Here is a 13,858-nt window from a genome sequence, read left to right on the forward strand (position 1 = left end):
AATACAAAGCTTTCATTTATCGTGTTTTTATTTAAGAATAAAATATTATATCAAAACATAAACACAGTCTTCCATGTCATGTGTTTTAAACTGATGCATGACTAATCTAGACGAGTGAGGAAAAAGTAAATTGTCTTTTCTGTTTAAAATGGATTTCTGACAGAAAAATACTGGACGGAAATATTTTTCCTTTACATAAAAAAGGTAAGAAATCTGTAAAAATATTGACTTTGTGAACTCAGAAATACCTTGAAGGAAACCTGTTAGCCTAAACTGGGCGGAGTGATGAATGTTGTTTATATTCAACTAAAATTATGTAGTTTCTTACAATATTATTTCTTTCCAAATAGATTTTCTGGCCAGCATCAGCAATCAAAGTTGACGAGTGCAAAATGGCTGGCAAAGATCCTACAGTAAGTTTTATGCACACACAGAAAATTAAATATCTGGCCATTGAGTCAGAACACCTTGAGAGCAGCTGAAAGCAAGATGTAAGGGGTGTGGACTTTTCTTTTTAAATACTCTCCAGGCCAAATGGTAAAGTGAAATTCTGGAAAATGAGAATATTTAACAGTATGTGTCTTCAGATTTTGTCTGGAAAACTATGTGCATTGCTCATTTTCGCTACCGGATTTATGATTTTTGTGTTGTTTTTTGTTAGTGATGGATAGCATTAATAATGCTTGTTCCAAGTATCTCCTAGAGAATATATTGTAAACTGCTGAGCTAATGACAATGTCAGTGCCTGGATTAGCTCCCAGACAATATATGATCTTTTCTATGGAAAGAATCTTTGCAAATGGGCAGTGGTTATTTGCACATTACAACAGCACACAACATTAGTCATAAAAAAGAGCCCCGCCTCTTTTATTAGTTTTCTAAAACAATGTTTTAGGACGAAATCTGAGAAATAACAGTGCTTCTTTAAAACAGGTCAGTTTGACACACGCTATCATGGTGCATGGGAAATGAAAACCAAAACTATGCCTCATTAAATAGTGATATGCTGAAGCCACAACCTTGCAGGTGGGTCTGATCAGGCACTGACTTCAGCATGGAGCTCTGCATAGGTGTAGGTATCTGCCCCTGAATTGTGCTCATTGCAGGATCAGATACAAAGGCCTGTACGTATTTGCTTGTTTTACCCAGAGATAGAAGTTTTGTGTAGTAGACAAATAAATAGACAGCAACATTTGCTGTTCTCCCCAGTGTTTACCAATCAGGTGATGACACACTCATCACTGAAATGGTCCCAGTCTTCACTTATATCATTGTTTCAGACACAAGTGGCTATGTCTAGATTGGCATGATTTTCCGCAAATGCTTTTAACGGAAAAGTTTTTCCGTTAAAAGCATTTGCGGAAAAGAGCATCTAGATTGGCACGGACACTTTTCCGCGGAAAAGCATCCGTGCCAATCTAGATGCAGTTTTGCGCAAGAAAGCCCCGATCGCCATTTTTGCCATCGGGGCTTTTTTGCGCAAACCAGTTTTTAACTGTCTACACTGGCCCTCTTGCGCAAAAACATTTCCGGAAAAGGGCTTTTGCCCGAACGGAAACGTCAAAGCATTTGCGCAAGAAGCACTGATTTCGGACAGTAGAACATCAGTGATTTTGCGCAAAATCAAGCGGCCAGTGTACACAGCTGGCAAGTTTTTGCGCAAAAGCGCCTGCTTTTGTGGAAAAACTTGCCAGTCTAGACGCAGCCAAGTATGTTTCCATAAAAGAGTTTAAGCACCAGCATTACTAATCATACACAAAGCAATTGTAATTTCCCCAGCAGCAATCTTCAGAAGGCACTCGATCAAATTCTTTTTGTCATGGATGATTTGATCCAGAGCTCAGCAAAGTCAAAAGGAGTCTTTCCATTCATTTTAATGGGCTTTGGACCATGTTTCCATTCAGGCTGAAAACTGAAATCAAGGCACTGATAGGGTATGTCTACTGATAGGGTACGCCTCGTTCCACAGATAGTTCGGAATAGGAAGCCTAATCCGAACTATCTAGTTCGTGCCGCGTGTAGCCGCAGGCACGGAGTCCGCACTAGCGGACATTTAAAAATGGCGGCGCCTGGCAACATGCAAATGAAGCCCGGGAAATTCAAATCCCGGGCTTCATTTGCAAGTTCCGTATGACTACATTAACCACCCTATTTAGTAAAGGGACTGTGGAATTATTCAGTATAAAAGAAAGACTGTCTTTGGAAACAATGGGCCTGATCCAAAACTCTTTGAGTTCAGTGGAAAAACCTCTCTTGTTTTCAGTGACTTTGAAACAAGCCTAGTGTTGTAATATTTCAAGTGCATACAGCTTGAAAATATTTTGTTAGCTGCACACTTCTTAATGCCAAATTAAATGCAATGGTGACATTAAGTCCTCATTTTTGACACTGTCAATCTATTTTAGTGATCTCATCAACCAAATTCAGATTTGCATCAAACTTAGCTTATCCTGAGTCTATGATAGTTCATTCTACTTTTGATTAAACGAAAGGAAAATTGGACCTATGGGAGCATAATGTAATGCAGACCTTTTGGTCAAGTCTAGAAAATAATATATTTTAGTGCTCCAGAGCAAGAAAATGATCCTTTAAAAATTTACATTAGGGTTGTGACAGTAGCATATCAGTTTTTCGTTTCCAGATGATTGTAAAATTGAAATATGTGGCTTTTCTTAAGGCATATGTGTCATTTGCTACACTTTAGTAGTTCTTTATATGATGGTTAAACAGAAAATCCAATGCAGAGCAGTATATAATTGCATTTTAAGAGTTATGGCTTGGTTTATTTAATATAGAGAAATCATCAGTCTTATTCAACTCTCCAAACATATAGCATCATGAACTTGCGTGGGCACAGCCCACTTGTTCAGATGATTGGAGATGACTCAGGTTATCTGAAGAAGGGTATGTCTACACTACCCCGCTAGTTCGAACTAGCGGGGTAATGTAGGCATACTGCACTTGCAAATGAAGCCCGGGATTTGAATTTCCCGGGCTTCATTTGCATAAGCCGGGCGCCGCCATTTTTAAATCCCGGCTGGTTCGAACCCCGTGCCGCGCGGCTACACGCTGCACGAACTAGGTAGTTCGGAATAGGCTTCCTAGTTCGAACTACCGTTACTCCTCATTCCACGAGGCACGGGGTTCGAACCAGCCGGGATTTAAAAATGGCGGCGCCCGGCTTATGCAAATGAAGCACGGGAAATTCAAATCCCGGGCTTCATTTGCAAGTGCAGTATGCCTACATTACCCCACTAGTTCGAACTAGCGGGGTAGTGTAGACATACCCGAAGTGGGCTGTGCCTACGAAAGGTCATGATACCAACTACATGTTTTGTTAGTCTATAAAGTGCTACCAGACCATTTGCCTGCTGTTTTTTTTTCTGTAACAGACTAACTCAGCTACCCCCTGAAGCTTCCAAGCATATAGTGACGTATATAGTAACATCATAGTATGAAAGGTACTTTTGCCTTGGATGCAATACATAAAATGTGTGCTCCATGAAAAAAACCCTTCTGTTCTCCAAGGAGATCCTTTTAAAGTGGATTATTCAAGAATGAGACTTTTATTGCACTTTTCCATGATGAGTCATCTTGGGATGCTTTGCAATGTGCATTGCAATAAAAGCCACATTGCTGAACACAGCCTCTCCCTTTGCACCTGAAATATATTGCCTGCACGTTTAACCACAAGCCCATTCAGGTTTGTCAAATATGGGAACCCTGCCATTTGCAGCCACATTTAATTTCTCCTGCTTGATGAAATTAATTTCACCTTCATTTCAGTGGCATAGACAGGAACAGGGACAGGGACAAGTGAGTGGGCCCTGATTTCAGGGGGGTGGGTAGGCAACAATGGGGCCACCTTTTTCCCCCAGCTGTCCATGGGGAAGGGAATGATAGATACATTGGCCAGTAGCCCTGTAAAAAGGGAAGCCCCATAAATATATGTGCCTCTCCCTCCCTAACCCATGGGGTACTTCTGCTGGGGAGGGATCTCAGGGACTTGCCCTGCTTAGCTTGCCCAGTGCTCCCAGCAGGGAACAGGAGTGGGGCATGGAGGCTTGTTCTGCTTTGCCATCCACTCTCAGTGCTCCGAGGGGTGTCGGGACATGGGGGCTTGCCCCATGCCCAGCTGGTTTTCCTAGCAGGGAGCTTGGTTGGGTCACTGGGGCTTGTCCCACTCCCAGCTGGTGTTCCCAGTGGAGACCAAGGTTGAGGCTTGCTCTGCTTTGCCAGGTGAGCCTAATGGGGAATAGGGTCAGGGATCGGGGGCTTGCCCCACTCCGACTGGCCAGTGGTCAAAGCAGGTTGTGAGGTCGGGTCACTGGGCTTCCTCCCAATGGAGAGTGGGACTGGGGCTTGCTCTGCTCTACCTACCTGATGCTCCCAGTGGGATCAGGACACTGGGGTTTGAACCATCTCTGGAACTCCAGCCACAAAGCAGGATCAGGGACTTTCCCATTTCCCCTGCCTGTCCAACACTCTTCAGTGGAGTGGGCTCAGAGCACGGGGCCTTGCAAGCCCCAAACTCCACTCCCTGCCAGGAATGCTGGTCGAGTGGAACAGGGCTAGTCCCTGAATCCACTCCCCAGCCCCGGATGGAGCACGGGACAGAGATGGGCAAGATCCCATGTCTGAGCAGGAGCAGGGCCAGGACTGGGGGCCTAAGATCCTAAATGGATCCTGGAGCCTGGATCCTAAGTGAGTTGGCTACAGCCCACCTAGGCCTATTCATGGCTACTCCGCTGCTTCTTCTGATTAGGTGAATTCCAGCCCATGAAAGCTTATTCCCAAATAAACTTGATAGTTTTAAGGTGCCACAGAATTTCCAAAGGAGGAATAGAAATCATACCTTACTCAATGTCTGGAACCAGCAATTGAGAGCTCAATTTTAATAGCATTTATAAATTTTTCTGAGAGTCAAAATAAGTCCTAATAATATGGTAGATACGGTAAAGGAAAAATAAGACTGATTTTTTCAAATATATTAAAATGTGTCAGATACACAGAAGTAAAACTGTAGTCCTTGTCACTTGAAGTAATTGAGATAAATGCTGAATAATATCAGATCTAGGAGTATGTCTACACAATAGCATTGTTTCCGAATAGCCGACGTTATTCCAAAATAACTTAGTGAGCATCTACACTGTAAGCCTTTATTTCGAAATAAAGTCAAGCTGGAAGACTTCTTACTCCAACTCATGATAACCCTCATTTCATGAGTAGCAAGGGAAGTCAAAGGAAGAGTGTTCTTCCTTCGACTTCCTGCTGTGTACACAATGCCAAAAGCTGAATTAAGCTATTTCAACTTAACCTATGCAATTGACATAGCTCAAGTTGCGTAGCTTAATTCAGCTTTAGCTCTGCTGTGTAGATGTGCCCTAAGAGAGAACTATGAAGGACACAAGATGTAAGGGGGACAGTAGACATTGAGATGAGGGGGAAAAGCCTACACACAGTCAGCTAAATACAGTATGATAAAATCAATCAAATTCAGCTCTTGTCAAAGCAATTTAAGTTCCAAAGAATAAACCCTGATTTAATGATTACTGACATCGCTTGAAGTGGAAATATCCAGTAACACATGAACTCATGACAAACTGTCAACCACACGGGCAAATTGATCATTTGCATTCTCAACCAAACCCATCTCTGTACTCTCATGTAACCTCAGACTACTTAGACTTTAAAGGTGAACATAGTAACCCAATACGTAGAAAGGGAAAATCAGATACTAAAAGGTTCCTGAATCAAAGTTCTTCAGGTCCCAAAGCTGTTTGTTACACTGCCCCGTTTTAATGGGATGGGGACTGTAGCAGAATCACACAGATTAATCATGTATAAAATCATAGGCAGGGTTCATTGGCATTACACTGAAGAATTGCTTTCTTTAGCAATTGAAAGAACATTTCAGAACTGACTCCCTAACTGCACTCTGTGGGTATGTCTACACTACAGCACTAATTCGAACTAACTTAATTCGAATTAGTTAATTCGAACTAAGCTAATTCGAATTAGTGCATCTATACCTAAAAACTAATTCAAATTAGCCTTTTGCTAATTCGAAATAGCATGTCCACATCGAGTGGACCCTGAACCAAAGTTAAGGCTGGCCGGAACCAGTGCCAGTAGGGCATCAGGTTAGGACTTAGAGTGTGGAGCTGCTGCCTCAGGCTAGCCGAGGGCTGTGCTTAAAGGGACCCGACCCCCAGCCCGGACAGACAGTTCTCAGGGTTCCCCGCTTGCTTGTCTACCTTGATGAGGGACAGCAAAGCAGTCCTGTCTTGGAGTGACCTGAGTGCCTACACTTGGCACATCACAGCACTCGGCCATCAGCCCGGCTGCACTTGCCACAGGCTGCCATCTGGGAGGGTCAATGGGGGGGCTGCCAGGATCCAGGAGGCCCTGCAAGAGAGCTTCCACCCCGAGGAGCCCACAGAGCCACCCCAGTTCTCCCCATCAGGGGCTCATGCCCCATTCCTCCCTCACCCCTTCCTTCTTTCCCCTTACCCCTCCCTAGCCCCCCTTCCTGATGTAAAAAATAAAGGACATGTATGTTCAAAAATAGAAACTCTCTTTATTTAACAAAACTGGGGAGACTGGGAAAAGGAGGTGGAAGAAGGGAAGAGAGAGGGTGGGAGAGGGGAGGGGGAAACCTGGGAGGAGGGAGCTGGAAGGGGGAAGCCAGGGGAGGAAGGAGGAGAGGAAGTATAAAACTATGGTACGCCATATCTTCAGTACTATGTACAGATGTGGTCTCCTCACCTCAAAAAAGATGTTTTGGCCTTGGAAAGGGTTCAGAAAAGGGCAACTAAAATGATTAGGGGTTTGGAATAGGTCCCATATGAAGAGAGGCTAAAGAGACTGGGACTTTTCAGCTTAGAAAAGAGGAGACGGAGGGGGGATACGATCGAGGTATATAAAACCATGAGTGGTGTGGAGGGGGTGAATAAAGAAAAGTTCTTCATTAGTTCCCATAATAGAAGGACTAGAGGACACCAAATGAAATGAATGGGTAGCAGGCTTCAAACTAATAACAGAAATTCTTCTTCACAAAGCAAATAGTCAACCTGTAGAACTCCTTGCTGCAGGAGGCTGAGAAGGCTAGAACTAGAACAGAGTTTAAAGAGAAGTTAGATAAAGTCATGGAGGTTGGGTCCATGGAGTGCTATTAGCCAGGGGGTAGGAATGGTGTCCCTGGGCTCTGTTTGTGGAAGGCTAGAGATGGTTGCCATGAGACAAATGGCTTGGTCATTGTCTTTGGTCCATCCCCTCTGGGGTAGCTGGTGTTGGCCGCTGTCAGCAGACAGGCTACTGGGCTAGAGGGACTTTTGGCCTGACCCAATATGTCCATTCTTATGTTTTAAGCTAAGAGTTGAGGGTCTCACTGGACCAACTTGATTTTCATGCAAACTTGCTCCTGGGTTCGCATGTGGCCTTGGGTGGCCAGGCTGGCAGCTATCCTGCCCTAGACGGCCACTTTCCAGTGCCTAGTATGGAGGTTGTGGACGTTGGAGGCTTCCCCCCAAACCTGAATGAGTTCCACAATCTCTGCACTAGACCAGGTGGACGCCCGCCTCTTGTGGCCCTGGGCAGGCTCCTGGGAGCTGCCAGCCTGGTCCTGGGAAGAGGCGGAGGGCTGGGTGGCAGCGGGCAGCTGTCTCGTGCCGTGCCAGGTGCAGGGTCTGCTGGCTGGGTGCTGGCAGGCTTGCACCTGGCATGGGCACCATAGCCAGACTGTGGCCCTTTAAGGGCTCCGGGGCCGGGAGGGGGGCAGAAGAGTTTCCATGGGTTGGCCCAGAGTGGCCACCAGGGCAAGCTGGGGAGGGCTAGCCTCCAACTAGTTCGAATTAAGTGGCTACACAGCCCTTAATTCGAACTACTTAATTCGAACTAGGCGTTGGTCCTCGTAGAATGAGGTTTACCTAGTTCGAATTAAGCGCTCCGCTAGTTCGAATTAAATTCGAACTAGAGGTTTGCATGTGTACCGCCTATGAAAGTTAACTCGAACTAACAGCTGTTAGTTCAAATTAACTTTGCAGTGTAGACATACCCTGTGAGACCACATAAAATCTCAGAAACTCAGCATTGAACCAGATTGTGTAACCTGCCTGTTAATCACCACAGAGGAGAGATGAGGGCACATTAGATGTCATATCATGAGCTCACAATGCTGTCCTTAAGGAGTGTCAGATTTCTCTAGCTATCTCTATACATTTGCTGCAGATACTGTGGAAAGAAAACAACGTGGTACTGGAGGGTGTTTATCCTTTGTAACAGTGGAACAAGCCTGTGTTACATTGAGGTATTATTCCTCAATCCATAGTCTCCAAGGAGCTTTTTTATAAGATTACCCAACAAAGAATCCTTTATGTTCCAGTAAAGCCCCTATTGACAGGACCAAACATGACATTCTACCTTCCTGGCATGAAGTTATGTAGTGCATATGAGCCAGGAGCATGTCTTAGATTCTCCTCCTCTTCACCCACAGACTTGAACAGCCCAAAGAGACAATTCTGAGATATTTCCTGTGCAGGACTGATTTTGACAGCAAAGCTGCTTTTAAGGCATCTGAGGGTGTGTCTAAACTACATGGCTCCATCGATGGAGCCATGTAGATTAGGCTGATCGGCAAAGGGAAATGAAGCCGCGATTTAAATAATCGTGGCTTCATTTAAATTTAAATGGCTGCCGCGCTGAGCCGACAAACAGCTGATCAGCTGCTTGTCGGCTCAGTGCACTAGTCTGGATGCTCCTGCGCTGACCTGAAAGCACTTTATCGACCTCCCTGTTATGCCTCGGAGGATGAGGTTTACCGGGGAGGTCGATAACGGGCTTTCATGTCGGCAGGGGAGCGTCCAGACTAGCGCGCTGAGCCGACAAACAACTGATCAGTTGTTTGTTGGCTCAGCGTGGCAGCCATTTAAATTTAAATGGAGCCGTGATTATTTAAATCGTGGCTTCATTTCCCTTTGCCGAACAAACAAATCTACATGACTCCGTCGATGGAGCCATGCAGTTTAGACGTACCCTCAGTGACTTATTAGATGTGGGGAAGCAGAAGAATCAAAAGATAGCCCACAGCTTTGGGAAAGCAGTGTATTTTGATGAGGGTCCCATGATCACCCATTTAATGGAACAGCAATTAACAAACCTCCTTGCTATTTGCTGCACAGCATTCCTAATGGGAAAGCTTTTTCTCACTGATACTGAATGCAGACAGTAATATAACCATTTTTTTGGGTGCCTTTATAAACAGGTGTCATAGTAGAATTCCATCATATATTGGACTGAAAATGCAAACATCTTCAAATATAAATAAAATGTGCAGCCTGTTGAGTGAGGATTAACTCCAGTGATTAACAGGGGATTGATTGATGGCCTAAGTTCCAAGCCTGTACTCATCACAAACACACAGCTAACTCTCAGTGACTTCAAGGGATGTTACCAGGTTGAATATGAGGGCAGAACTGGGCTACTGATCACTAAAAATATGGAAAAGAAACATCTGTCTACATAACTTAATTTAAAGCGCAGCAGCAGCTGATCAGTGTCAAGAAAGGAAAGGAAAGAGATGCTATGAGGAGAATGGGAGAGAATGCAGAGCAACACTGACCTTACATTTACATTTGCTTAATGTATGCTGCTTTGAAATCGTTACAGCAGGTTTTCAATACAGAGCAAAGTTTCACATCCATTGGGGATTTGCTTATGTTATGAGCTTCTCAGGCTCTTATTATTTTGGAGGGAAGTTGTCTAGACAAGTAATAGGGGCTGGGTTCTTTTTCCCAACTATTTCCACTTCTGAACCGGTGTTGTTTATCAACAATACTGGAGAAATGAATGAGCTCTTTGCAGAGACTTCCTTGAGGGCACTAGTGATGAAGGGCAAAAGCTGGCTGTCCTTCGGGAACCTGATTCTCTCTTAACTCCTGAAGTAAATAAAAATTACCCCTGGCCAGTGGGGAATGCATCAGGACCACTTCATGGATAACCGTGTATGGTAACTGATATGCTGTGGCTCTCTGAGCCAGGAGAGCAGGCTATAGGGAAGCTGAACAGGGAGAGTCCTTGGTTTCTGCATCCTCCACACTGGCCCATTCATGGCAATCTGGAGAACAGAGCAGGCTGGAAGAAAAGGCACCACCATGGCTTGTTCGTCTACAGCTTTGCAGACCAACTGGCCAAAACTTCCAGTGGACAGGAAGTGAAGTAGCCATCGCTTTTCAGATGAGAACAAGAGCATTCTGTCCCTTCTCCCAGCACTGTACAAAAATCTGTTGACCGATGGTTTTGGCAGGGATCACTGATTTGGTTCTAAACAAGGAATGAGAAAGAGAGAGCAAGGGTATTTGTCCTAATTAACATGACTGATTATACCAGAATGTTTTGTAATAAACAAGTTGACAAGGATAGCATTGAAATGATCAGCTGTTTCTATTCCTTAACGTTTCCCAACTTTCCATAAGCTTTGTCTGCATGCATATCTATGACATATTTTTATTTCCTTACAGCATGGCTGTGGAAATTATGTACGTGTGATACAGACCTTCAATCGCACCCATTTGTACGTCTGTGGGAGTGGGGCATTCAGTCCAGTATGCACATACCTCAACAGAGGGCGCAGGTCTGAGGTAAATGTTTTTATTCATTGTTCTCATGCTTTCTGTGGGAGATATTTTTAGTGGTAGGCAAATACAGTTATCCAAGCCTTGATGAGTCTCAAAATTGCACTTGGAGATCTTAGGAGGTTACTTTGGCCATTCAGGCTAGAAACAGCATAAAAACCACCTTTCTCTTGATATGAGGATAGGTCTGTTTCCAGTCCCAACTGCTACCAGAGCTGCACAAAAATCAATTTGATATTAGCCTTAGAAAGGTCTCTCTTCAAACTTAAGTCTAGTTCTCATTTTATCTGAACTGGTTCATTCATTTCTAATTTATCACCCACAACCAGAGAAATCTCTGGAAATAAATAGCAGTAGAAGTAAACTCTGTAAGGTCCCTCAGTTATCCCACAGTCCTACAAGCATTTACCCATGGGGAGTAGTATTATTACATTCAATGGAACTACTCATATGGGCCAAGTTATGGGTGTAAGTGTTTGCAGGATTGGGACCTACAATCCTTTGAACCTGGAATCTATATTCAGGTAAAACTCCCAGTCTACATCTACACTGCAATGCTATTTTGGGATACTGGAGTATCCCAAAATAGCTATACTGTGTTATCACAACTAGCCCGCTATTTCAGGCTCGTTATTCCAATGCCCATTGTAAACCTCCTTCTATGAGGAGTAAGGGACGTTTTGGAATAGCGCTTTTTTTCAAAATTTGGTGCTGTGTAGACAGTGCCAAATGACAAAATAAGCTATTTTGAAATAGCATTGAAATAAGCCCAAACTGAGTAGCTCAAATTGTGTATTTTATTTTGAGTTATGGTGCAGTGTAGATGCACCCCGAGAAGCCTCATCTACAAAATAAGTGGTACCTGACTAGATGATGCAAGTTTAGTTTGTCAATTAACATATTAGGGTGAGACCCTCAATTGGTGTAAATCTGCTTATTTCCGTTGAGGGATCCAATTGAGTTATGCTGATTTAATTACTAAGGCTGACTGAAGCAATTTAGTTTACAGCTGGTAAAAGAGAATTCAAGAACTTTCTAAAGACTTCCTGTAACAAGTCTAATTATCCTGTAGAGTTTGCCATCCATCTACCAATCAGCTGTTACTGGTCTTTTAAAAAGATTCTTCCCCACACACCTGTTCTGTTTTTTTTTCACTTCCAGGAACCACTATTTGTGCTACTAGCTATTACTTGTCCTACATTTTAAATCATAAACCCACATACTGCACTGTCATTAAATAATAGCTAGCAGAAGCACTTCTTGTGAAGAGGAGCCTGTTAGTACAATCCCTGAGCTAGTTGCCTACTTTCAGTTTCATGGTACTGGATACATAGATACAAGCTCATTTTCCAGACTTCATGATTTTAAAAGGACATTTTTTTTCTGTTTCTGTGCAAACGTAGTAAGCAATAAATAGCACAGAGGGAAAGAAAAAGGAAAGTTCTTATCTCACTTTGGCAGAGTTTGGGTCAGACTGACTCCTTCAGGCAGCAGAAGGAACAGAATGGCATATGGGAGAGAGCTGTGCTTCAGAGAAAAGGCAGATATTGGTAGTTGAGTTCTGCCATGGGAAGCCAGCTGTAAATCATAGAATCATAGAGTCCTAGGGGTGGAAGAGACCTCAGGAGGTCCTCAAGTCCAGCCCCCTGCCCAAGGCAGGACCAATCCCAACTAATGTTTGCTTCTGCTTCTGTAAGAAGCCCATGTGGGTTTGGCAACTGATATTTTGGGTTTAAAATTCTTAGCCCTCAAGGACAGACAGGGGGATGAGAGCTGCCCAGGCAAGGTGTGTGGGAGCTGGCTCCTCACCCCAGAATGGGCGAGTGGGCAGAAGGCGTGAGGCCAGTGGCAGCCAGCCCTCAGCACTGCGCAAACTGTGATGCTGAGCCCCCATTCCTCAGAGATGTGCAGAACATGCAGGGTGGTGCTCCAGCAGCAGTTTAAAGGGCCTGGGGCTCTGGCTGTGGCTACTATGGCAACAGCAGTGGCTGGGAGCCTCAGGCCCCTTTCAATCACCAGGCCCCAGGGCAACTTACCCCTTGCTCCTCTCCTCCCTCCATTGGTGAGCCTGAGTATGGACAGTCTGGAGGGACTATGAATCAGTGCACCTCTTGCCAGCCTGGCCCTATCCCTGCATGGAAAGGTCCCAAGCCATGTGGAGGAGAATTGGCTGGCTCCAGCTCCCCAAGCAGACTATGCAGATTGAAATGCTTTACTTCCACTCCTAAAAAGGTTGTCTGCCTCTGCGAATTAGGGCCCTGGGTTCACAAGCACTAGAAAGCAGAACACCTAGAATGAATCTCTGAAATGAATGGATCTCTACAGTAGAAATCCACTCTTCTGCTCTCAACTAGTGAGCAAGTCACAGTTGTACCATCCTGGTGACGTTAATCCTAATTTAATCTGATCAGGAAATTAATTATTAAATTTAAAGTGATTCCCCCCCGTAGAATAAGCAATACAATATCTTCTTAAAACATGCGTAGCAGTTAGACCATGCACTGCAGACATTTTGAATCTTATGATTTTTTTTTTGTCATAAACGTGAGTTCACTTTAAATAAGACATGAGGCTTCAAGATGATGCAAGATGTTAAAATTCATTCTTAAGTTAAAAATAAAGATACATATCTTGGAAATGTAGCATTGGCTTCCCTTAGCCTGCCTTTGTATCTACATGCTTATGATCAATTGATTAAATAAACTGCTGTCTCAGACGTCTGGAGTCTGTCAGACACTTGACTGTAGGCACTGCGCTCTCATTGCTGGAGCTGTCCAGGCCAACAATAGCAAAGCACTTTAAAGAGTATAGATTTAAATTCAAGTATTTCCCTCTCTGCCTATTGCAAATGCCTAATTAGGAGAGCCGAGTGAAAAATTATGTGGTGCTGGTGGAACTATTGAGACATTATGTTTCCTTTGCTTTTGCAAAAACCATGATTTCACCTCAAATTTGTCACTGTTTTCCACAAACAAACATTTGTTTTTGCAGGTGTAAAATTACTATTTTAAACATGTCCATCTATTTCTGCTGCAAACACTCCCTGGAAACCATAAAGAACCACCCAGCATGAGAGCATTATAGCCTAGCACTGCTGGGAGCCTGGGCTCAGGCTTTGGCTAGTGTGTGATTGCAAGAGGGCATCACGTTCCCAGCCACTGAGCCCTCACTGGTTAAACTGGATTTCCCTACGCAACTTATGAAAACTTTTCTTTCCTCATCTTGTG

General features: G+C 44.0%; 1 protein-coding gene across 2 annotated transcripts in view; it reads left to right on the plus strand.

Moving 5' to 3' along the window:
* SEMA3C (semaphorin 3C) overlaps window positions 1-13,858 on the plus strand; it is a 185,386-nt gene that overhangs the window by 104,085 nt on the left and 67,443 nt on the right. For both annotated transcript variants that reach the window (XM_025181687.2, XM_075926424.1), the window contains exons 4-5: window positions 351-413; window positions 10,518-10,637. In XM_025181687.2, coding sequence (XP_025037472.2) covers window positions 351-413; window positions 10,518-10,637 — 183 coding nt within the window. The remainder of the gene's footprint in view (window positions 1-350; window positions 414-10,517; window positions 10,638-13,858) is intronic.

Source organism: Pelodiscus sinensis, chromosome 1 (genome assembly GCF_049634645.1).
Source record: "Pelodiscus sinensis isolate JC-2024 chromosome 1, ASM4963464v1, whole genome shotgun sequence".
Taxonomy (NCBI): domain Eukaryota; kingdom Metazoa; phylum Chordata; order Testudines; family Trionychidae; genus Pelodiscus; species Pelodiscus sinensis.